The sequence below is a fragment of the Phaeoacremonium minimum genome (genome assembly GCF_000392275.1).
Source record: "Phaeoacremonium minimum UCRPA7 unplaced genomic scaffold PA7_03_scaffold_496, whole genome shotgun sequence".
NCBI lineage: Eukaryota > Fungi > Ascomycota > Sordariomycetes > Togniniales > Togniniaceae > Phaeoacremonium > Phaeoacremonium minimum.
In genome coordinates, this window is record NW_006921398.1 from 602,113 (window position 1) to 625,008 (window position 22,896).

Consider the following 22,896-nt stretch of genomic DNA (forward strand, 5'->3'; position numbering starts at 1 on the left):
TTACTTCGTGAGCTGATTTTCGTACAAGAATAAGTCCCAGAATATTGGATGCGTCACAATGCTGTAGTGACTTGCAATGCCTCTTGACAATTTTGTATAGATCGCTCAGTCTTATCTGTTAGCACGAGAAATGAGCATTTTCATCCAAGATCCTGGCTGCTTGGTCTATGCTGCAACATAAAATCAAAAAGGGAACAGAGGCGTATTTGGGTTGTTGAAACCAGAATGGAGGGCGGGGAAGGAGGTTGAATGGAGCTCCTGACGTAATGCATGGGCGGGGCTCACGGTCGCAAAGGTTAGCAATGGAGCCGCATCCGAGTGTGACTGGACTCCGGGTGGCAAAGCCCACGCAAATCTATGAAGAGTGGTCGGCAAATGCCACTCTTATATCGAGTGTAGGGGGTGGGTGACAAACGGGAGCGGTTTCACGGCTTTTTCCCTTATCTGTTTGCTGATTGTCAAGAAGGCGCTTCATGAGACTTCAAGGGTTCTTGATAGAGAATACACGGCCTATAGAGCCTCGTTGGCCCTCATTGTTGGTGTCGGTGTTGTAACTGCACATCAATGTCTTTCGAACGAGTCGAGCACCGGTACTTCAATATGCCAGACTTGATAATAGTTACATAAGATTGCTGGCTTGCCATGTACCTACCTAAGTTTATCCCACTCGCAAATTTCCCATGTACACAAACATTCTAGAAATGGCAAATATGTCCTGCTTCTGAGACAGTCAAGTTTGAGTTTGTTATACAGGGCCATACGAGATAGAAGGGAAAATATTTATGTAATGGTTGCCGACAGTATCGGGATGCCGGTATGTATTGTACGAGTTCAGCAGGTGAGATAGCTAGATAACTACTCAGTGTTAACCCCAACATGGCTGGCTAGACTCTGGTAGCTGTTAGTAGACGAACCCATGGCTGTGTAGTTACAACACAAGAAGATGAAGCCACTGTGACAGATCTAAGCCATTCCGCAACGCACGATGATTTAATGTATAAATTGTGCCCATGGGATACTTTCTTTTTCTTCCCTTCCTGTCAGGCTTTGACGAGACCTGTCCTTTCCGTTCAGGCTACAGGTGGCTTCGCCTCTCCCACCTTCAGCTCATTACCTGGTACTACCTACCTAGGTAGAGACGGTACCTAGTAGTTTAGTAGGTACAGTACGTAGTGAATGCGTAATCGACGAATTGCCCGACCAATGGCGTGACCAGTAACCATCGGGACTCACCTCCGTCCCCACCTCCCACCTCTTTCGTCATTCACTCCCCTGCCCTTGTGCGCGCCGCCTTTGGTCCCATATCGCACCCGGGGCACGCATAGAACTTACACTACGCTGGACTGCGATCTTGACATGACAGGCCTGCTGGTCCGACCAAAATTAGGTAGACTATCACATCTTCAGTGGCTTTGCTGGCATCCTCGCTGGGCAGATTCTGATTTGGTTTTGGCAGTTGTTAGACGACGGAGGCGGATTGGTCTTACTAAATAACGACATCAGCCCGTAACCGCCAGCCCGTAACCGCCACCCGCCAGTCGAGAATCGGCCTCAAGCAGTAACACGTACCTATCTTAGGTAGTACAGTATCAACAAAGCCAAAGCCAACCCAGGGCTAACTCAACCCAACTAGACTACTCGGCCAAGCGTCGCTCACGTCCAGGGCAAACCCCACGCGGAGACTTCCTTCCCTCTACAGGAGTGGATCGCGCCTTCCTCACAGGAGACTCGAAGCATAATTACGTATACGCATCTAGAAGGTTACGCAGCAGGGATCTCTAGGTAGGCAGGAGCAAGCCAGGCCAATTGAAATGCACCTCACCATGTCTCCCTAGACATCTGCCGTACCTATTTGAGAATTTCTGGGGTCCGCACCTGTTCTGTGTTGGCGATCCGGCCCATCAAACATACCTAGGTATCGCAACAGACCGGGCTCCCTAAGCTTCAGGTAGGTACTACTAGCCTTACCCAACCCTACCGAGCTTACCTAACTTCCCTCCTGCTTCCTCGCATCCACTTCCCCATCCACTATCCCATCCCATACATCTCATACATCCCATACATCCCATAACCAGACCAGCAAAGGAAGTATCGACCAGCTGGTCCCAAATCGTAGCTCCAAGGGACCACAGGGTGCTCGTTGCCGTTCTATCATCGCGACATGCCCGACAAGCAGAGATAGCTAACCTTGCCTGCATCGTCAGTCGTTCTGTCGATCATCGGCCTCCAGGTCGATTCCCCTAGGCCAACAGCCCGTGAATGCTGAACAGTGCCTCCGTCGAGGACACACGGATTCTGATCACCTGCAGCGCCTTGCTCCTTGGGGAATCAGTACGTCTGTCCAACGGCATTGTATTGTCTCTGTCAATTCCTCACCCCTCAAACCCCCCCCTTTTATTCGCTAGATAGAGGATGCTCCGACCCACCAACACCAATGCTGGTAACAGGCCAGTGCCACGCCAGCTGGAGGACCTTGGACAGGAGGGCGGCATAGACGGCCCAGCCCAATTTTTCAGCGACCCGTTCGATATGGGGGATACCTCGTTCTCATACACAAGTCACTTCGAAGTCCCCAGCGGTCCTATCCCCCCTGGAAGTAGCCCTGGGTATCCCAACACCAACAATGAAATCCCCTTCGTAACGTCGGCATCGTCCGCCTCCTTTGTGGCAACTCAAAACGCGTTCGGTTTATGTGAGGACCCCGACATTACCATCCAGGACGGCAGTGACTATGACTTCGCTGGTGTTAACAACGACCCGAGCGCCTATTACGATTCAGCTCTGCCAGGTGATGACAAGATCAGGGCGCTAGCAGCACCTCTCAGCATCACTGCCTCGAAGTCCAACACTCGATCATCGCACTCAAGGTCCACGGATAGCTTCCCGTCGCCAAGCAACCCAAGATTTGCGAACACATTTTCTAGTTTCTCAATGCCCGCCCAGCCCCCGAAGAAGCGTAGAGGCCGCAAGCCCAAAGTCGTCACCGACAAGGAAGCAGAACACGACAAGAGAAACAGGTTGCTCGAAAAGAATCGGGTCGCAGCAAGTAAATGTCGCCAAAGGAAGAAAGAATATGTCTCCGACCTGGAAGAGACGAAATCTGGGTTGGAGAACCAGAACTTCCGCCTGCAACTGGAATACCATGGGCTGCTGGGAGAGGTAACTCAAATGAAGAGTCAACTTATGTCTCATGCGAGCTGCCAAGACCCCATTATCGACAAATGGATACAGAATGAGGCGAGGAGAATCGTTGACGGGCAGGGGAATCAAGTCAGCCAAAACGCTTCTGTTGACGGCAATGCTCATACGCGAAGACTCAGCACAACGCCTGGGGTACCGTTGATAGGAATGCAAAGACACAGACGATATGCCTCCATGTCATCTCAACGGGACAGTCTCGCCTGCTCAGACGGTAAGCTCGGTCTCTCATGTGCTTAGCCACCCTTTGCGCGTTCTGACCACTAACGTGACTTCAGCATCCTCACTTCAAGCCTCCCCTACCACTACAGGTAGTACTTTCAGTCAACTGCCAGCAAGCCAGGTGAAGGTTGAACCAGATCCGGCGACTACCGATATGCCTGATGACACGTTTGCCTAGCCAGGTGTGGGCTTGCAACACGGGGGGATAACTGATATACTTGTGCTGTAGTGATGACGGATTATGACAGCTCTTCCAGTCATGAGCCCCTCCATCTTTTGTTTTACCCATCCTTGTCGATTTTCTTTGAACTCGTGAATGACACGTCCTTCTTTTTCGGATACTAACATAATTTGACGACTTCGATGCTTTGATGATACGCAATGACATTCTCTCTTCTCGTGCCGTGTGCGGCACACGTTGATACAGCCGCGTACATCGGATGGGCTTTGGAGGTCTATCATCTGGCGAGATATTGTGGCCTGACTTTACTCGGAGCATTAGGACCTAGACAATGCCCTTTGCCTCGGGTTCCGGATTTTGATTGGCCGGTTATTCTCTTTTGAACTTACATCAGCCAAGAGGAGGGACTGTCGTGGTCTTGCTGAAGCGTATGGAGAAAATCGGGATAGTGCCTGGGGAACACACGGTCTCGAGATTGGGTGAAATGGAGTCCGTGTCTAGGAAGGGGCCTCACTCGAGCAAACAGCTGATTTCGGAACCTTTATTGTCAACCTGTGTGGCAATACGGGTTACGAGAAAGAACCTCATATATAGTTCTCTCTCAGAATTTGTCGTTGTGCTTACTGACGTGCCATGGTCGAAGCGATACTGCACATTTGACATGGAGCGTCGTCATCGCCACAACTGTCGAGAATCGCTGAGTGCGCATGGTTGCGGGGTCCCTACACAATGTCAGCTGTGTGGAGCCTCGGTCCATGCAAGTCAGGTCTACTCTACGACTCGAGCCGCCCAGCAGGACGTCATGTCATCCTTTCCAATTCCCAATCAGCTCTGAGTTCCAAGGGATCTCCAACATCATTGAAAGTGCTGGACCATACAGTGCATGCCGTTGTTGGCATGTCGTCGATTGGAGCAGGGTGATAGGGTGCTCTTGGACGGCATAGGAAGTCTGGTTGTCTCCTGTAGCCCCGGCCGGAGCCTAAAGGGACAACTCAGGAGAGCGCAATCATGCTAACTGCCTGAGCTGCCTGTCTAGGGAAGCACATTCATGCCCTGATTGATGGTCGGTCGTGGATGCGGAGGATGAATGAGATGGACTGCTGAGCGTTGATAAACCTCGATATTGGAATATAAGCAGAACCAAGTGACAGATCAAGGTGACAGATCAGGGACGAAAGCGAAAATCGAGGCCGGGAGATGCTTGAGAGCAAAGCTCGATTCTTGTTGGTCCGCTCAATCTGGCAGGCGGTCTGATGCTAGGTCGCCATTCGTATGCCCCCGACACTCGATAGAGGATTGTGTTAACATCCATATGAAATGCCTCTGCTGCACGACACTTGAAACGGTAGGCAATTGTTCTGCTTCATCTCAGTGGTTTTGAGGTCAAAATAGCTTGGGGTCGATTTAATGGACGCGTGGGATCTTTCTCTCGATCCTAGTAGCTGGCCCTTCTGAGCTAGCTTGTGCCATTCTCTACCTGCCCTATCTCCATACTTTGGGGGGGGGGGGGGGGGGGGGACAACAGTACTATCTTCTCTGATGTCCTAGAGGGTTGCACCAGTATTCTAGGGGGAGCCTGGCATTATAGTAGTCTCTAGCTCTTGGTGAGCCTACAGATTATCACTGAATTCAAAGCTTCTCCTGAACAGCAAGGCGTCTCAGGTGCTCTGTCGCGAACATAATACCCCAAGTTGATACCGACGGGGCCTCCAAACGATGGGCAAGTCATGCCTCATCCATTTGACTTCATAATCGGTACTTTCTATGGGAGTTAATTCGATGGAATCAATCAGTTACCCTTTATCCGTACCATCCACGCGGCTTACGATGAGCGACATAGAGGAGAGTACACGATCAACTGCTTTTTTTTTCCTCCAGCATATGCAGTATTGATGTTAGAATAGACTCAATCCTTTAAAAACAAAATAAAACAAAATTAAAAAAAAGCATACATGTTTGGCCAGATTGATGTCGCAAGGATGATTTTGTGACTGTCTGGCCAAACGATTTGCAACACATACAGGTGGCGATATCGTGCCGATTGTCAATATTCAATGAAATACCTTTTACAATATAATCAGATTCTTCTTAACGAGGCAGGGTAAGGCAACCCTAATTGTATTGTACAGGTTACAGTTAGCTATACAGGAGTCGCTTCCTCGAACTCGAACCCTACTCTACTCTATTCTACAAGTGTCTCGCCGATAGCCGGGCCGGGACGTCGAACACCATGGATAAACACACGACTAATGAGGTCGCTTTGATGCCTCTCGATCATCTCCTTTAATGCACTCCGCTCTACAACCACCCGGCCCGTCTCGAGCAGGTCCTTGACATCCACATCATCGACCTCGAGAGCCCGCGCCTCTTCTCCGGCGACTTCTAAGCTCGTAAAAAGGTTTGGCCGCCTATCCCCCGTAACAAAGAGTGTCCGGCCGTTTGCTTTGCCCCACTCCAGTGAATGGAGCATCTGCTTGACATACTTGCTGACATACCCGTCTTCCAGCTCTCGGCCGAGCTTGTCAGCCTGCGCGAGTGCGAGAAAGTCGTCTGGCAGCGGCAGCTCCATCCCGTCCTGGCACACGGTCAGCTCGCCCCGGCGGTACCGGTATGACAGAGCCGTGCGCCACGCCAGGTCGTACACCTTGCGGTTGAGGCTCGTCGAGAAGTCCCTCGGCTTGGGGCCGAACGACTTGCCACCGCCCCTGCGCAGAGGACTCTGCTTGTCGCCAACACGCGCCCGGCCCGAGCCCTTCTGCGGCCGCAGTTTCTTGTGCGACCCGTGCACCTCCCATCGGTTCTTGGAGGAGGCGGTGCCTTGCCGCGTCATGTCGCCCTCGTAGACGACTGCCAGGTGGAGGATATCCCGTCGCAGTGGAAGATAGAGGTGTTTTGTGGACCAGGACTCAAGAGAGCGCGGCTCCATGGTAGGGAAATTGTAGATGGTGACGGGGACGGTAAGGAGGGGGTTGTATCCTGCAGCTGTTGAGGCTTGGTCGACGGATGTTATCAAGTTAGAGGATGTCGCGGCTGTTGCCATAGAGCGACGGGATGAGGACGTAGTCAACCGTATCTACACACACATTGTTAATTGGAACTCATGGCCAGATCCGTGATTAGGTGAAGCTTACTGGTAGAGCATTTCGGCAGGTCCTAGATGAAAGACTTAACGCCTTCATGGCCTCTGTAAGGCCGCCGGCGCCTTTGCCAGCCATATCGCCAAACGTTCTCAGAGCAGGCTAACACTCCAAACCACAGGCGATTGGACTTGACAAGTAATCAGGCCGGGATTTGCAGCGGATTGGGAAGCTCCAGGATAGTTTTGGTCGTGAATCCCGAGTGTAATGGTCGAAAAAAATACATGGTACGATTAGGAGAAACCAATCACGCGCACGGACGCTTTTGCGGCTCCTCCTAACAACTTAGTGCAAGGGTCCCGAATTTTTCTGAGAGCTCCTAACATCGCGTGTATCCAACCAAGACACTTCCCAATTCAAGACCTGCAGCACCGACACAGGGCATCACAACTTACCGAGATGTCACGGTGTCAGCAGGTTGGCCAGCCCATTGCTCGCTGCCTAAGGCAAGGCATTGCAGCGCAATCGACGCCGGCGCCTCTTCTTGCGATCCGGTCCTTCTCGAACTCGGCCAGCCGACAGGATGCTGAGCCGACGACAACGAGTGGCTCGTCCGGGTCGGCACAGGCTGCACAGGATGCCGCTCACGCCAGCTTCAGACAACAATTGCTGGATCCGACTACCACAACCCTCCACTGGGCAGAGAAGACGCTCATGAAGAAGGGCATTAAGCCCATCGGATCTCGCAGAAAAAGAATGGCAATCCGCACGACACCGAATATCCCCTTCGAGCAGCTACCGTATCAATGCTTCCAGGAAGCACGGAAGGTGCTGCAGGCGGACCGAGAAGAGAAGCTCGAACAGATACGTGTCGAGGTCGAGAAGATCAAGAAGCTCGAGGCTACGGACGCGAGCAAGTTCCGAGACGGAGAATACATGAAGCAAAAGAGGCTTGATAGTCTGCGCAGCTACGTAGAAGAGCTAAAGATCTTGGCTGATATCAACGACCCATTGGTGAAGAGAAAGTTCGAGGACGGTCTAGGTGAGTCCTTGTTGTCTTGGCAATAGATTTGAACCGCGATTGACTGACAGTCCGCTAGGTGACATGAACAAGCCTATCTACCGACATCTTGCCGAACAGAAGTGGCGAGGGATGCCCTATAGAATCATAAAACAGCGTATCGAGCAATTCAACATCGTGCCAGATGTCCTGCCCAAATTCGAGCCCACGGCGGATGTGCAGCTATCCTTCCGCAAGATCCGCGTTGCCCCTGGAGAGATTGTGGACAGCATCGTGTCTGAGGTTGCCCCCCACCTCCGCGTCCAGGTATTCAACAAGGGCGAGCGTCTCATGTCCATCGTTGTCATGGACAGCGACGTACCTATCCCCGAAGAGGACGGCTTCGCACGACGCTGCCACTATCTGGCAGCCAACATCCCCGTCAGCCCAACCATCAACTCCTTTCCTTTAGCCAAGTTTGATCCGGCAGACCAGCTTGCGGTCCCCTGGCTGCCAGCTTTCAGCCAGAAGGGTGCACCATATCACCGTCTGTCCATATTTCTACTAGAGCAGGAGCCTGGGCAGAAGTTGGATGTTGGAAAGCTCAAAGAGCTCTATTCTAGCCGGGATGGATTCAGTCTGAAGAGCTTCAAGGACAAATTTGGCCTGAAGCCGTTCGGATTCAACCTGTTCCGTACGGTATGGGACGAGGGCACTGCCGCCGTTATGGAGAGGAACGGCATCCCAGGTGCGGACGTCGAGTTCAGGAGACAGCGGATCGAGTCTCTTAAGGGGCCCAAGAAGGCAAGAGGTTGGGAAGCGAAGAGACAGGGACCGAAGTACAGGCAGTTGTGGAAGTATACAAAGAACATCCGCTAAGGTGGCTATTGTCGCTGTGGATGGTGGATGGTAATGCGAAAGCTTTGTGTATCATATTGTATCCAATATTGCCGCATTGGCGTGTTAGATTATGTGCAAATGGCATAGAGCCCATATATATACATATTCCAGCTCATACCCCAAAACATGTCTTACGGGCACAGCTTGTTTATCCGCATGCGGATGGCCTAAATTCTGAACTCTCAGAGGTTGTAATTCATGTGATGAGAGACAAGCTCAGAGTTTTGAATGGACTTCGCAAGCTTTACGATCACATTGTAATGTTATCAAAGCGATGTCTTTGACAATCAGTTTAAGGATGGAATCTACGTATCCGGGGGCCGACTCAATCTGCCGACAGCACTTCATTTTGGGACCGGACGGCGGCCGGCGACATCATTGGATTGAAAATTTCGCGGATACGGAGCGGCCCACTTTTGGCAAGGCCAGCCGTCCGATACACTGCCGATTTACCCCAGAATAAAAGTGGTTCACAGTGTCTCTTTACCTTTTTCAGAGATGGCGGGAAAATCGACATTGGCACTCTCCCGCTGGTGGCGGCCTCCATTCTACAAGGCTCCCGACTTATCTATGTCATCGATCACCCATCAGCAGGACGCCCAAAGATCTGCCTCCTTTACTTTTTATCGTCGTCTCTATCTTCGACTTGTGTAAGCCAATTGGCAGAGGGCAAGCCGTACAAGCTCGAAATGCTGTATAGTCTCTAGTCTCTTTGCATTGGTCTCCTGTGTTGTTCCTCATTCCTCAATTCCTGATCTCCGTCCACAATGGCAAGTGGAGCGACCTCATCGGCCAGAGAGACGTTGTCTCTACCCACAGCCTCGCACCCGGGCGGATCCAGCTCCGGTTCAAATGTTCTGGATCGCGTCTCCTCACTTGCTGGAGGACTCAAGAAGAGGATGTCACGCAGCTCTGCCGCCCTGAGCCATCAGCACACCCCGGAATGGTGGAAGATCCGTATCTTTCAGGGCATGATCCACGACATCCGCCGTCGAGCTCCGTTTTATTGGAGTGATTGGGTAGATGCTTGGGATTATCGAGTTGTGCCTGCTACTGTGTACATGTACTTTGCCAAGTATGAATCCCCGTGTGAATGGCCCCGTTGAACTTCCTTTGGTTCTCGAATCTGGACAGCTTGGCCCTGATGTTAATTTGTTCCTTATCTTGTCATTTGCATCGTGTCATGACTTGTGTCATCGATCTTGATGTAGACATCTCTAAGAAGACGATTGTATCACTAACAATTTGATTAGTATCCTACCTGCCTTGGCTTTCTCCCTCGACATGTTCACGAAGACTCACATGCAGTATGGTGTCAACGAGGTACTTCTCGCCTCTGTACTTGGCTCAGTTGTCTTCTCGTTTCTGGCTTGCCAGCCACTTGTGATTGTTGGAGTCACGGGTCCCATCACTGTGTTCAATTAGTAGGTACTCTCACTGTGCCTCTTAGACAATAGACGCTCACATTTGCTCGCAGCACTGTTTTCGATATCATGAATCCTACTGGGACAAACTACTTGGCTTTTATGTGCTGGATTGGCCTATGGTCTCTGGTTTTGCACTGGATTCTCGCCATAACAAACTCTTGCAACTGGCTGCGATACGTCACGCGGTTTCCGTGTGATATCTTTGGGTTCTACGTTGCCTTTATCTATCTCCAGAAAGGCATTCAAGTTCTGACTAGGCTTGGCTCCGAAGAGCCATTCTACCTGTCTATCATGATCTCTCTTCTGGTCTTCATGGTGGCGTACATCTGCGGAGAACTGGGCAAGAGCAGTCTTTTCCATCACCATGTCCGGGTTTTCCTAAAGGACTACGGTACTCCCCTCACCGTCGTGTTCTTCTCCGGTTTCGTTCATATTGGAAGAATGAGCAACGTTCCCCTGGAGAATCTCCCAACAAGCACGTCTTTCTTCCCCACCGCAGATAGGGGCTGGTTCATCCATTTCTGGGATATTAGAGTGTCTGACATCTTTCTTGCTATTCCCTTTGCGATACTGCTCACTATCCTGTTCTGGTTCGACCACAACGGTAAGTTGACATAATTACTCACAGGAGAATGCCGACGGTTGCTGACAATCGTCTAGTATCGTCATTAATAGCACAGGGAACTGAGTTTCCTTTGAAGAAGCCCGCAGGCTTTCACTGGGATCTCTTCCTTCTCGGCCTTACAACCGGAGTGGCGGGCCTTTTGGGTCTGCCCTTCCCTAACGGACTCATCCCTCAAGCTCCGTTTCACACTGAATCGCTCTGCGTGACCAAGGTTGTCCTCGACGCGGACGAAGGTGGAGAGAACAAGGGCCACTACGAGTTCAAGGCGACCCATGTCGTGGAGCAGCGCGTGTCCAATTTGGCCCAAGGGCTTCTCACTCTTGGCACCATGTCTGGACCGCTCCTGGTTGTCCTCCATCTCATCCCTCAGGGCGTTCTGGCAGGACTCTTCTTCATCATGGGCTTCCAAGCCCTTGAGGCCAACGGCATAACAGCGAAGATCCTCTTCTTGCTGCGAGATGTGTCACTCACGCCTGGTGGCCACCCGCTCAAACAAATACCTCGGCGCCCAGCGGTCTGGCTCTTTGTTGGCGTGGAGCTAATAGGTTTCGGCGCCACGTTTGCAATTACGCAGACCGTCGCAGCCGTTGGCTTTCCCATCTTCATTTTGCTTCTCATACCCGTGCGGGCAATGCTGCTTCCGCGTTGGTTCACGCCGCAAGAGCTGTCAATTCTCGACGGACCTACCGCCAGCCCCTTTACTATGGAGAGTGTTGGTGGGACGTATGGTGGCGAAGACGTGTTGGATGCAAATGACAATTCACCCGAGGACACAGACAACGGTAAGGGCGGTGTGGAGAGCAGCGGGGGTCTGTTTCGAAGCGGCGAGAACACGGCGATGGGTAGCGAGGCACCCTCGGTCAGGGGTGATCAGTACGGTAGGAGGAGCGAAGAGGACCTGGCGGAGCTCGGTGAGAACCGAGGAACAACATCGACATCGGGTGGGACGAGGAGGAGGAATAGTGCGGTTGGTCGAGATAGAAGGGATGATGATGGTGAGGCGATAGAGATGAATAGACTACCGGTCAATAGACGAGGTCAGTCGGGGAGGAGCGGTCATCGACATAGAGCTTAGAGTTTAGAGGTAAATTGTAGAAGTTGCGAAAATGCATAATCATTCGATCGAGATGATGAGAAATGTACGACATCTGTGGGAGATGCTTCGTTAAATTGTTGGTCAACACCTGCAAGCCTTGCGTTCACGATCTTGCCCTTTAGAAGGCGAACGGCGATCTCCTAGACAGTCAACGTTCGACTACTAGGCCACCGACAGATATTGTCTGTCTGCTATATACAATCGGGTTAAACAGATCAGTAGTCGAGGCTTAAGAGCCCAGAGGCATAAGTTGAGGGTCATATATTTGTCGAGGATTTGGTCTCGATCTGTTCGCAACCATCGGTGTGATCTTACAATGAATATAGTTCTGAATTGGTCCCATAAGTAATAGAAGAAGCAAAGGGTATGATAATATTAAGTTCTCGATTCCGTGCTCGTGCAGCCCATGATGGAGCATGTTTTGGTGTGGTTGGAAGATCGTCTGTTGTCTGTCTTGGAGAACTATCTCAGCCGGGGGCATCGCGATTCTGAATCAACCACTCGCAAATTCAATGAAAGTCAAAGCAAGATTGAGACTAATTGTTATTATTGTATTGAAGGGCTCATCTCCATGCATTTTTGTCGTGGACCTCCCTTTGTGGGCGTGAAACTGCGCTTTCAAGCCATTTTCAGGGGTAACAGTATCTATCACAGGTCATAGAGACACGGCGATGAAATTTGACGATAGAAAATCACAGATAATTTTCTCCTGAAGCATCAGAGAAGATAAAGCCTGGAATTCATGCTGTAGAGAGTCTTTCTCATTGCAATAGTTCGTAGATTTGCTCGAGGTTTTACCCCTATCTTTGCCTGTGTGCCTTCCCAACAAAACGGCTTCTCCTCCTTTATCCATACAACCTGTTTCTGACACAGCCTTAATTTGCCCTAGTAATATCACTTGATTAATTCGATCCATTTTCTTCAATACATAATAAATTCACTGTAGATGAGCCCAATTCATCTGCGTTCTCTAGGCGAAGCTGCGTCTCAGCCTGGCAGATATGAAGCCAAAGAGACTGCATCAGAGAGTCTGCGATTGAGTGTGTATAAAGGGGTTCAGATATCCACGCTCGAATAGATAGTTGTAGGAGGGAAGTTTGCTCAGCTCTGGCGCGGCTGTCCCTACTCCGGAGCGCTAGCGCCGGTTCCTCGTCCACCTGCCACCTACTTCACGATGACATTTCGCTGGCTGGCTTCGGCATTGAGGTCCCCCGCCTGGAGGCTGGCCAGCCGAGCGGAAGAGAACCTCGATCGTCCGACGAGCGCCTGGTCAATGTCGCGGCTTCTCCGGGATCTGGGGCCTGATCATTTACTCGACATAGACTCCTGGGGTGCCAGTATCGTGGTCCACAAGCTTCCCTGTCTTCTCCGCCTTTCGGCTCTTCTTGCCGCTACACTTCGAGTTGTGTAGCCAGCGACGCGATGGCTCGAGATTTAGAGTGAAGCAGGATAATCGAACAGGGAGAACGTAAAACTGCCAGCCATCTCGAGATCCGCAATACCCCATCCACGAGGCCGGTGGCGTGGAGGCCATGGGTGGGGGCAGCGGCACAACATATCGCCCTGGGTCCCAGTTAATCTGTCAGCCACTGGATGTTGGTGATCTGCTATCTCTCACAGCCGGAATGCTGGACCCTGCCACTTCCCCAACAGACCCTGGACTTTCATAGATTATGCACTCGGCTGTTGTAAGCTGTGGCCTCTTCACTGTGCGGTCAACGGGGCAGGTCCCAGCGTCAGACTGCCTGAGATCGGAATGGCCAGACTTCGCGATACTTTTCCAACCCTCGAGCCGCTGAGTCTCAATCCATCTTTGCTCGAGAAGCATATAGCAGGGATGAAAGGCCCGAGATATGCAGAACGGCCGAACGGAAAATATTGACCTGCAGTGACATATGGCGTGAGCGTCAACAGCGGCACATAGCAACTAGAACAATCAGGCAAGCGCTGACAGTATGGAGTCGACTTCATTAACTCCCGCGCCGTGCTAACGGGTCATCTGCTCCTGGAGTGCCGCCGTACACTGTATAAAGCACATGGATACTGCGTCCAGAACGGGGGCTCGATATTGCTCTGCATCGAACAATCATGTACGCGCTATCAGAGCACGAGGGACGTACCTCGTCTGCCACGGCTTCGATTAATGAGCAGATTGATTGAGGTTCGCCATCGTTGGGAAGGAGTGTGCATGATTTGTATAGCCTCTCCCTCTCGTAGTATCCGATGCGATGCTTGTCTTCCCCCAAGCCGCATCCCGTCCTGGAAACCCGTGCTGTCAAAGGACCAAGTGCAGGACCCTTGTACTCTCGTCACACGGCCATGGCCTTCACGGGAGTTGGATGGAAGATAGATTGAGTGACCTCATGCCAGGCTATCAATGGCAACCGAACGAAGTCCAAGAGACCTGGCTCAGACCGAACAACACGGTTCAGCACCCAGCCAAAACGAGCGGGCCAGTCATGAAAGGGCAACGCAAGGCCCAGGGGTTGCTCGGAGGCAAGAGGCAGCTCGCCTTCCTCCGACAGGCACAGGATCATTTAGGCAGAAGTGAGTAATCCAGAACAGGGCAGTAGACTCGAAAGCCCGGTCGCACGCAGAAGCGAATAAGAGAAATGCAATGTATAGACAAAGAAACAGAAAACGGACCCATCGGTTCATGGCCGGGGCTCCAGTCTTTTCTCGGCACTTTGCTTAGCTTGCCTCAGCCAAAGAGATCTCCTCGTGGAAAGTGTTGCCTCAAGTGACAGTGGCAGGGATACAAGATGCTTAGTCCACTCGAAGCACGTAGGGTTCCCATGGATGGTTTGCTGCGATGGTTTTGACTTGACCGGAGGTTTTTGCTGGCGGAAATGAAGGTTCCTTAAGTCGTGGCTCTTATAGCCGTTGGGAATCCTCTTATACCTACATGGCTTAACTCCACCGACGACTACGACCTCGTTCACGTGAGGCTACCAGAAAGCAGAAAGAAAGGGCGGATGGACAGAGATACATGAGACCGGACTACCTTCCGAACTGAACATTGGAGGAAAGGCGACTCAGGATTTCTTGCGTGGGCAGCGTCACAGCGAGATCTTCGAAGGGGTCGTATTGGAGGGCGTTGAGGATGATAGGACGGATGCTGCTACTAACAGATATGGGAGCAAAACACATGTAAAGGTGCTAGGCGACTTACACGAGCCTGGCAGCTACAGACACGGCACAGAGATGGAGGTGGCCAGTGCACAGGGGTAATAATACGGATAGATGGCTCTTTAACCTGAATTTCCTGGATTTTTGCCCATGGCAATTTCGGCGGTACTCTACCCAGCCACTTCACTTTTGACTTCACTTGCTCAGCTCGGCCGTAGTTGGCTATCGACAGCTATCATTGAGTGATGATGACTCTTGCTGTAGTAATAGCTATGATCACATATGATGACTGTTCCTGAGTTGCCTCGAGCCGCACCGCGTCACTCTCTTAACTCGTGACGATGACATGGGTTGACCTGCGCCACCTGAATAAGTATTGGTTGTGTCTGCGCAGTTGTCGCAACCAAGTCGGATGTACCTGAGACTCTTCTGCTCATATCGCACAAGAACCAGCAGCCTTGTCCTTTCTTGGTAGAGACACAAGAAGCGTGAAGTGTCTCTCCGCTTTCTGCTCCGAAGTACCCGCCCTGGTTCTATGCAGGACTGTGCTGCATGGTATTGTGTTGTACGTACTGGCGTCTGTTTCTTGGCTAAGCTCGCAGACTTGCGCTCCAGGCTCTTCGGCCCTTGCGGGCTCTTGCATAGCACTCAACCAAACTTTGTTTCATCTGGCTCAGGGCATTTGCCTGCCCGAGACCGCACTTACACACGCTACTGTACCCTGGTCTGCCGTCGTCTTCTCGCTCCCCGTCCGGGTTTGTATGGCTGTTTTCTCTGGTATCCAAGTCATCGTCTCTCTTGTCTCTGCTCGATACGTCTATGATCGACAATGGACCGACCGGGTGGGGTGAAGAACCACTAGTACACACCGCAATGGCACCGTGGTACTCTCCGCACGGCTTCGGCTTATCCAACCGTCAGGGCTGGCCAGCAACGCTGATGGAACCCCAGCTATTGCGTCTGTTGTACTGCGTGCTGGTTTCTCCTGCTGCGTGTGTTACCCGCTCCACTATCGTCTCCTGCTGTTGCTCTGCGACCCATCAGCCAGACAACAGTCTCTCTCAGGTGTGACGACGGTTCCGGTATGGAGTCGTTTGTGCCCCCCTCATGCCGCCCCTTAGACTAGTACCACGCCGCTAAGACCACACTGCACGCACGATGCGGTTGTATCGTCATGCTGTACTGGGCTTCGCGCATGGGTCCATGCCAGAATCGGGGTGTTGTTGAGAGCCGGGTCTCATATTCTCCAAGACAGCCGGGCCAACAATCTCTCCTTAGCTGCGTGTAAGTTAGTGGCATTCATTCGAGACTGCGGAAGTGATCCTCTCTCCTGGAGTGGCTCTGATCGTCACCGTAGTGTGTCCATGTGCGTTGAATCTGAAAGGGATGACTTCCCGTCTTTCCTTTCTGCCTTCCCCATGTGTTCGTGCGTCATGTAGGTCCCTCGGCTCACTCATGCGCGTCTACTTTGCCCTTCATCTCCCATTCTATCGGCCTGCTTCTTCAGTGTTATACAGAGCATTGTGGCATATAGCTGCAAATACAATGCAGCTACTCGCGCTAACACCTTATCTACCTGATCGGAAATCCGAGGTGATTGATCTGCTTTGTGTCCTAGCTGAGCATACCCTAGCCTCCCTAGTCGGAATGACCATCGGTAGAGCCAGTCTGGTCTGGCCTCTCTGGGCTGTTGATATCGCTCTCTTTCACTCTCTTCCTGGGTACCCTGGGTGTGTTAGAGTTACCCGGGGGTCGTAGTGCATCTGTCAACTCCATTTACGCTCACGATAGGAGTGTTGTACTATCAGTCCATCCAGGCTCGACCTGCATTTGTGGCTTTTCCTTTGCTCAGGGGTGAAGCGATGGTAATCGTCGTAGCCGTCATTATCAAAATGTTAAGTCTTGTCTTGCCCACTTCCTTGGTGCAGACTCCTTGGCCAGTCATTCTGAGCCTTAGCCCTGTCCGTATTGGAGGTGGCTGCCCTTTTGCCGCCTGGTTGTAGGCGTACAGCATCAAGCTTAAATCTAGCCTTCTTGTGCTCAAGTTTGTGTAGCGAACAAAGTAGGCCGGCTGTCTTTGGACCAAGTCACTCATACAACTCGACATATGTCCCGCTTGCAGCTTCGCTTCTTGCAAGAGCCTACCTGGCCACCCTCCTTCGTTGCCCCTTCGCAATAGATAGGTAGGCGCTAGAGCAACATGCAGAGCTCAGATTGACGTGAGATCTTGTCTTGCTCTCACTCCGAGCTTTCCCAGTTCGGCTTCATCAGAAAGACAATTGCCGCTAGGCGCACACCCTCTCTAGCAGCCTTCTTGCGCCTGCGTGTCATCTGCGCAACATTGTCTGGACATCCTCCAGCAAGTCCCGGGAAGCCACCATCAGCCGGTTGTGACTGTGGCTTCAGACGGATGCTAGTCCCCCCTCCTCCTCAACAGCGGTGTAAGACGGTAGGTGGTTTGACATGTCTTCGGCTTCTAGCGCAGAATCCCAAGGTGGTACGCCTCGAAGGGTGCCATTCCACTCATCCGCTGACAGCTCGTGTCCGCCATGCTCTCTGCCTGTCGGTGTCCCTCCCTTTGAGTCAAGGTGACGGCAGAGGACTTGAAGAAATGGTGGGTGCGTACGATGTATGCCAGGCACACCGTAGCATCAGCCCGCCAGAGCAGCCGTGTGCCCCCTTACGGCAGTAACGACGCTTGTCTAGTTGCGTTCCCCCCAGAGGCTATACAAGGCTGGCTGGCGATCGGCGAGGAAATCTCCATTTTGCCTCAAATCGAGTTACACCTTGGGCTAGCGTTACATTCCGAATTCTGGATTCTGCAGTGGGCGAGAGAGCGAAGAAGATGGCGTTTGGTGCGCTCGTACTCCCACGCCCCGCCATCACCTCCGCAGTCCAGATGATGATACTGAGCGGATGACAGCATACCCCAGCCTAACTTACCATGAAGAGCCGAGAATACGGAGTTTCTTTCATGTCGCTTCGCACCGTATGTGTAAAAGCCCCGATTGGGCATCTTTGCCAAGCATCAGAATATGGTCCAACAATCCCTGGAAGATGTTCATGAGGTCACTACTGACCCGCATAACCTCGAGAAGGTAGTAGAATCCTCATTTTCACTCTATCACGGTGTGTTAAGCTTAACTTCCCAAGACTAGGCCCACGTCAGCGTTCTAGCCAACCCAATTGCACCCTTCAGGGCTATAGCAAACTTCAGATATGCCATGGTGGAATCCGGGGCCGTGACCGAGATGAAGCCGGTGGTCCAGGTTAGCCAACCAGGTCTCAGTACTACATCTAGACAAGTCTGCTAAGACTAGAGCATATCAAACGCTTTCATAGTTACTTGGACATTCAGGTTTGGGAGATTGCGGAAATCAAGCTCATAGATCATTTTCTTGGTATCTCAGGTTTGTAAATTGTGGCAAATAACAGGATATCTCTCTGAAGAACCCAAAAAAACCAGAAAGCCATTCCCTGTCGGCAAAGCCAAGACACATACCAATGTAAGTAAGCAAGTAGCTTCTGTAAAACCAAGCAAGCGAGCCGTGCTCGCGGGGTACTCGTGCAGAAGCGAATATGAAGAAGGTTATAGAAGAAGCAGAAGGAGAAGCTAATAAAAAGTACTTTGTACAAGAAGATTCGGCAACCCAGATCTCCCCAGCCGCCCTGCCGCTGGTGTCTATTCCGCCCGTCTGTTCGCCAGTCCACCCAGCCCTCGCCTGCATGCAGCTTGTGAAGTGCGGAATGAATGGAAACCCCGAACGAATATCGCTTGTAAGACGCAAAGGGTTGCATCGGTCGGGCGCCTGGTGCCGAAGAAAAACAATGTATGTACAGCCCCTGAAATTTTGGCTTCAGAGGTTCAAGTTTGTGCTCGCGATATTGGCCGTTTGCCCTGCTACCAATCCAGCCTCCTGCGATACTTTGGGGAGGAACAAGAAAGCAAGAATTCTGTGCCCAGATTCGTTATAAACATATCATTCGGTCCGTACCGCCTGACTAAGATGCCTCGCTCCTTGTGGAGTAGGCCAAGAGAGATATCGCCCAAGTCGTTATGATCATTCTGTTTTCCCGCCATATTTCTCCTCGTGCATTGTAAGCCAAATAAATGATACATTTCTTCCATCCGGTCCAGGCATTTGCCTTACATATCGTGCCAAAGGGCAAGTGAACAAGTCGCAAAGCAGGTGAAGGCATATAATCCATGAAACTGGTAACGGACCCGTATAGAATAACACAATTCGAGGGATGGTAGGCAGAAAATGAACAAATAAACCAAAATAGGGTATTATTGGAAGTGAAGATCAACAAGGAAGATTGGCGTTCATGTAGAATCTCTGTGTAATGAGAGAAAAAGCCTTCGTTATCGCAGTCCCTTTATTAGATCCTTCCGAATTCGTCCTCGTCAAGTCGTATTCCCATATGCTTGGCTGGCTCCTGGAGTTGTCGCTCCTGCCTGAGGAAGTGTGAAACTTCGTTTGCGCTTCATACCGGCCCCGATGCCCTCCGATGAGTAGTCATCGCTTCGATCATTGGATCCGTGGCTCTGTCCGAGAGACAGGGGTCCGCCTCCAAACGTGTCTCTCATCGGTGTCCGAGTGCTTGAGCCACCCATGCTAGCTTGGAAAGCCTGGGAGAAATCATTTGGCGGAGCAATTGGGGCACTCATTTGTGGCATTGAATAATCATGACCTGAGGATCGAAAACCCGGTGTTCGGGGCAGAGAGTAGTCAATTGGTGCTGTAAGAGGAGCCGATGGGAAGCTCGTTGAATAGCTTGAAGTCACACCACCAAGCGAGGTAGATGCGGACCGGTGGGTTGGCGAATGAGCTGATGACTGCATGCTTTGCCCTGAGCCAACTGAGCGGAATTGTGTGCGGAGATCCAGCCCTAGCGGAAGAGTTGCAGAAGCTGCACGGAGGCGTGAGCGGTTTTGATTTTGCGACAAACTTGACGATGAAAAGTTAGGATAACTCATGTGTGTTGGGGACTGGACAGTTGAGCCTGTAAAGATATTAGGTACCGAAATTGCGCTATTCTTAACCTCAACTTACCAGAATATGTGCTTGGTTCGTAACCCCCAAGGGTGGTAGACGTATCGGGCTGGTAAACAGATTGTTGACGCCCACCTAATTGTGGGCTGCCACTGCCACCGTGGTAAGTCGAATAGTCAATCGAGTCTCCTTTCCAAGACATGCTTGACCGAAGTGGCGATTGCAGATTATCCGATCTTGACCTTGACATGGTCTCTCTTAGTTGAAGCGGCTGGAGAGGGCGAATTTGCTGCCGCTGGTGATGGTTGTGCATTTGCATGCTAGAATCAAGACTATTTTGTCTCGCAAAAGGATTGGATGTTCGTGATCCAGCGCTCAAAGGTGTGGAAAGGTGGCTAGAATATCCATAACGATCATTCGAATTTGGTGATAATGGTGAAAGGATATCCGAACTGCTCATCGTAGCAGCCGGGTTGAATCCAATACTTCCAAAGGCTGGACTGAGGCCAGTTGGGGAAAGATGCTCATCTCCTTCAGCTCGTCGGACATCTACCATCAACGGTCTCATCATATGGTCGGCGTAAGACGAAGCTCCAAAATCAACGGGCGAGGTCAATGGTGTGCCAAGCCCATGAACGGCTCCATATGGTGAATGAAGGGCCTGAACGTTGTCAAAATCATCTGGCACAGCTCTCATCTTGATCATACGATCTCGGTCGTCTGCAGTCAAGCGCTTGATCTTCGCCCTCCTGAGTCAAGGATTAACAGGTGATTCCCGAGTTCTAAGGAGGAATGCCTACCGATTCTGGAACCAGACCTGAACCTGTCGAGGACTAAGACCGGGAATCTCCCTCGAAAGGCGTTCTCTATGCGCTGCGTCTGGATGAGGCTGCTTGGCAAACTCGCTCATGAGGAATCGAGTCTGCTGGTGGGTAAGTCTAAGGAGGTCAGCGAGTTAGCTGAAGTTGGTTCATAGGTGCTTGGTATTCATTACCTAAAGCGCTTCATTTTCCGCCGAGCAGCTGTACGTTCAGCGGCAGTCTGTGGTTGCGTCGAAAGTTCCCCCTCCCCTTCAATCATGTCATCATCGTCGATAACCTCGTCATCCTCTTCCGTTTTGGAAATCCCCTCTTCTCCACCTTGGCTTATAGGCATGTCTGGTCCTTGCCCTGCGGACGAGACTGAAGATAAAGGATTAGATCCGAGGGAAAGTCCTGGCGTATCCGTCGAAATCAACGACTCGTCTTTCACAGAACCCCCTGATTTTTGCGCATAGATTTCTCCAGGTTGTTCTGGCTGTTCGGGAATTGGTGATGGTGGCCTCTGCTGCCGAAGACCTAGAGGGTCCAAGCTTCGGCGATGGCTAAGGGGCGATCTCAGGGTGGTGTGTTCTGTCTTGGGCGAGATATCCAAAGCATCGCTAGCAGCTGCGGATCGCGGTTGGGCTTGAGAACCAGAAGAATCATTGGATCCTGATACATGATCAAACGACTGGGCAAAGATGGTGTTGTCTCCTGGCGGGAGAAAGGAGTACTGTCCCTGCCAGTCTGACTGCGTCGACAACGGAGTGTCGAAGTTGTTCGACATGCGTGGGGTGGTCGTCGACTTGTGAAGGTTGGCCTCGTACTTGCTGATAGACCAGGGATTCTGCTCGGTGTCGAATTGCCTGGTAACAAGCATTGGAAAGAGCGGTCTCGGTTAGTCTTGGGGAAACTGGTCGTCGTTTACAACTAAGGAGAAAATGCTGTGCGATCTGATCGTCTCCTATTGGAAAGAGTGACGACGCACTGTATTTTGAACGAATGTCGAGGACGCTTGACGAAGCTACGGATCAGAGTATGTGATTAAACATGCCCTGGAGGTAAATCCTGGTTGATGGTCCTTCCAGTTCTGTGGCAAAACGCACGAAGATCTCTGTCCAGTAGATCTTGCGGCCAGAGATAGGTAAAATATGCCGGGAGAGTCGACGGGAAAAGTGGTGGTCGAATCTCTACGTCGTTGTGCTAGCAGTTCTAGCTGCTCCTCCAGACTTCAGTGTAGATCAAACCAGAAACTGTCCTTCTGTGGAAGGGAGAATTGCGTTGATATGCCACAGCTTTTTGAGATATGGTAGACTTCAAAAGCTGGTGATTGACGAGGAGATCAGAGTGCAAGTCAAAACGAAGATCAGACGAGGACCACCGACTCCAGATAGTTTGTCGACAGGGCAAGGTTACTGGCCACCGATCTGCAGGGCAATAAATCGTCAGGCAGTCTGGTGTAGGGTTCCGGCAAAGAAAGCAGAAAGCAGGTGGATAGAAGTTCGCCTCAATGCCCCAGAGGCAAGGCAAGACCATATATTATCTGATTTGAGGGTGTTGAATGATGCTTCGGCGGGGTTGATCGACTGGGATGTCCTGGTGAGCCTGCCTGGTACCTGTTATGTATGGAGGTCGATGAATAGTTGTGATGGTATTGAAGCCGGCCTCGAGAAACCCTGCGCTTTAGTACGACAGAGGTGGAATTAATACCGATGGCACCGCTAATCCAGACGGAGAAATGTGAGGGCTGGATCCGAATACAGAACAGGGCCAGCACGGACGATCACAAAAGGCGGATGGATAAGGCACCTAGGTTGATGTGTACCTGGTACCTGATGGAAGACTGCGGTTATAATGGGCCAGATTCGAGGCACGTTTTAAGGCACAACGATTCGAGAAAAGCCGCAACCTAATGGTCCAGGTCTTATAATATCAAGTCGGCCCAGCATGGAATTGCTGAGCCACATACGCCGTACGTCCCTCAGCGGTTGACAAAAAGCGACGGAAAGGTATACCAAAGAAACCTGGACCTTATGGCTCTCGGCTGAATGGCTAATGCCGTGCTCCTGATGGCATGGAACCAACAGGGCACTTGCTGGTCACTGGCCAAGGATAGGTGAGATACACACGCACATGCCCAAAGCAGAGAAGAGGAGGCGAGAGGAATATGCGAGTTTCACGAACGACGAAATAAGCTGCGGCAACTACTGCTGAAGCCAGGTATGCCGCTGTGAACAATCATGC

The 22,896-nt window shown here is 51.4% G+C and overlaps 3 protein-coding genes across 3 annotated transcripts; 2 read left to right on the plus strand and 1 right to left on the minus strand.

The window, feature by feature from the left end:
• Positions 1-5,783: 5,783 nt before the first annotated feature.
• Positions 5,784-6,641, minus strand: UCRPA7_6895 (putative 60s ribosomal protein mitochondrial precursor protein; the record flags this gene model as incomplete). The annotated part of the gene is made up of 1 exon (XM_007919430.1): positions 5,784-6,641. The coding sequence occupies one exon, from the start codon at positions 6,639-6,641 to the stop codon at positions 5,784-5,786; it is 858 nt and encodes a 285-aa protein (XP_007917621.1).
• Positions 6,642-7,434: 793 nt separating this feature from the next.
• On the plus strand, positions 7,435-8,557 carry UCRPA7_6896 (putative ribosomal protein 35 protein; the record flags this gene model as incomplete). Its single annotated transcript, XM_007919431.1, has 2 exons — positions 7,435-7,720; positions 7,779-8,557. The coding sequence occupies 2 exons, from the start codon at positions 7,435-7,437 to the stop codon at positions 8,555-8,557; spliced, it is 1,065 nt and encodes a 354-aa protein (XP_007917622.1).
• A 788-nt stretch (positions 8,558-9,345) lies between these two features.
• UCRPA7_6897 (putative anion exchange protein 4 protein) lies at positions 9,346-11,959 on the plus strand (the record flags this gene model as incomplete). Its single annotated transcript, XM_007919432.1, has 5 exons — positions 9,346-9,653; positions 9,832-10,002; positions 10,056-10,609; positions 10,666-11,667; positions 11,949-11,959. The coding sequence occupies 5 exons, from the start codon at positions 9,346-9,348 to the stop codon at positions 11,957-11,959; spliced, it is 2,046 nt and encodes a 681-aa protein (XP_007917623.1).
• Between the last annotated feature and the right edge of the window lie 10,937 nt (positions 11,960-22,896).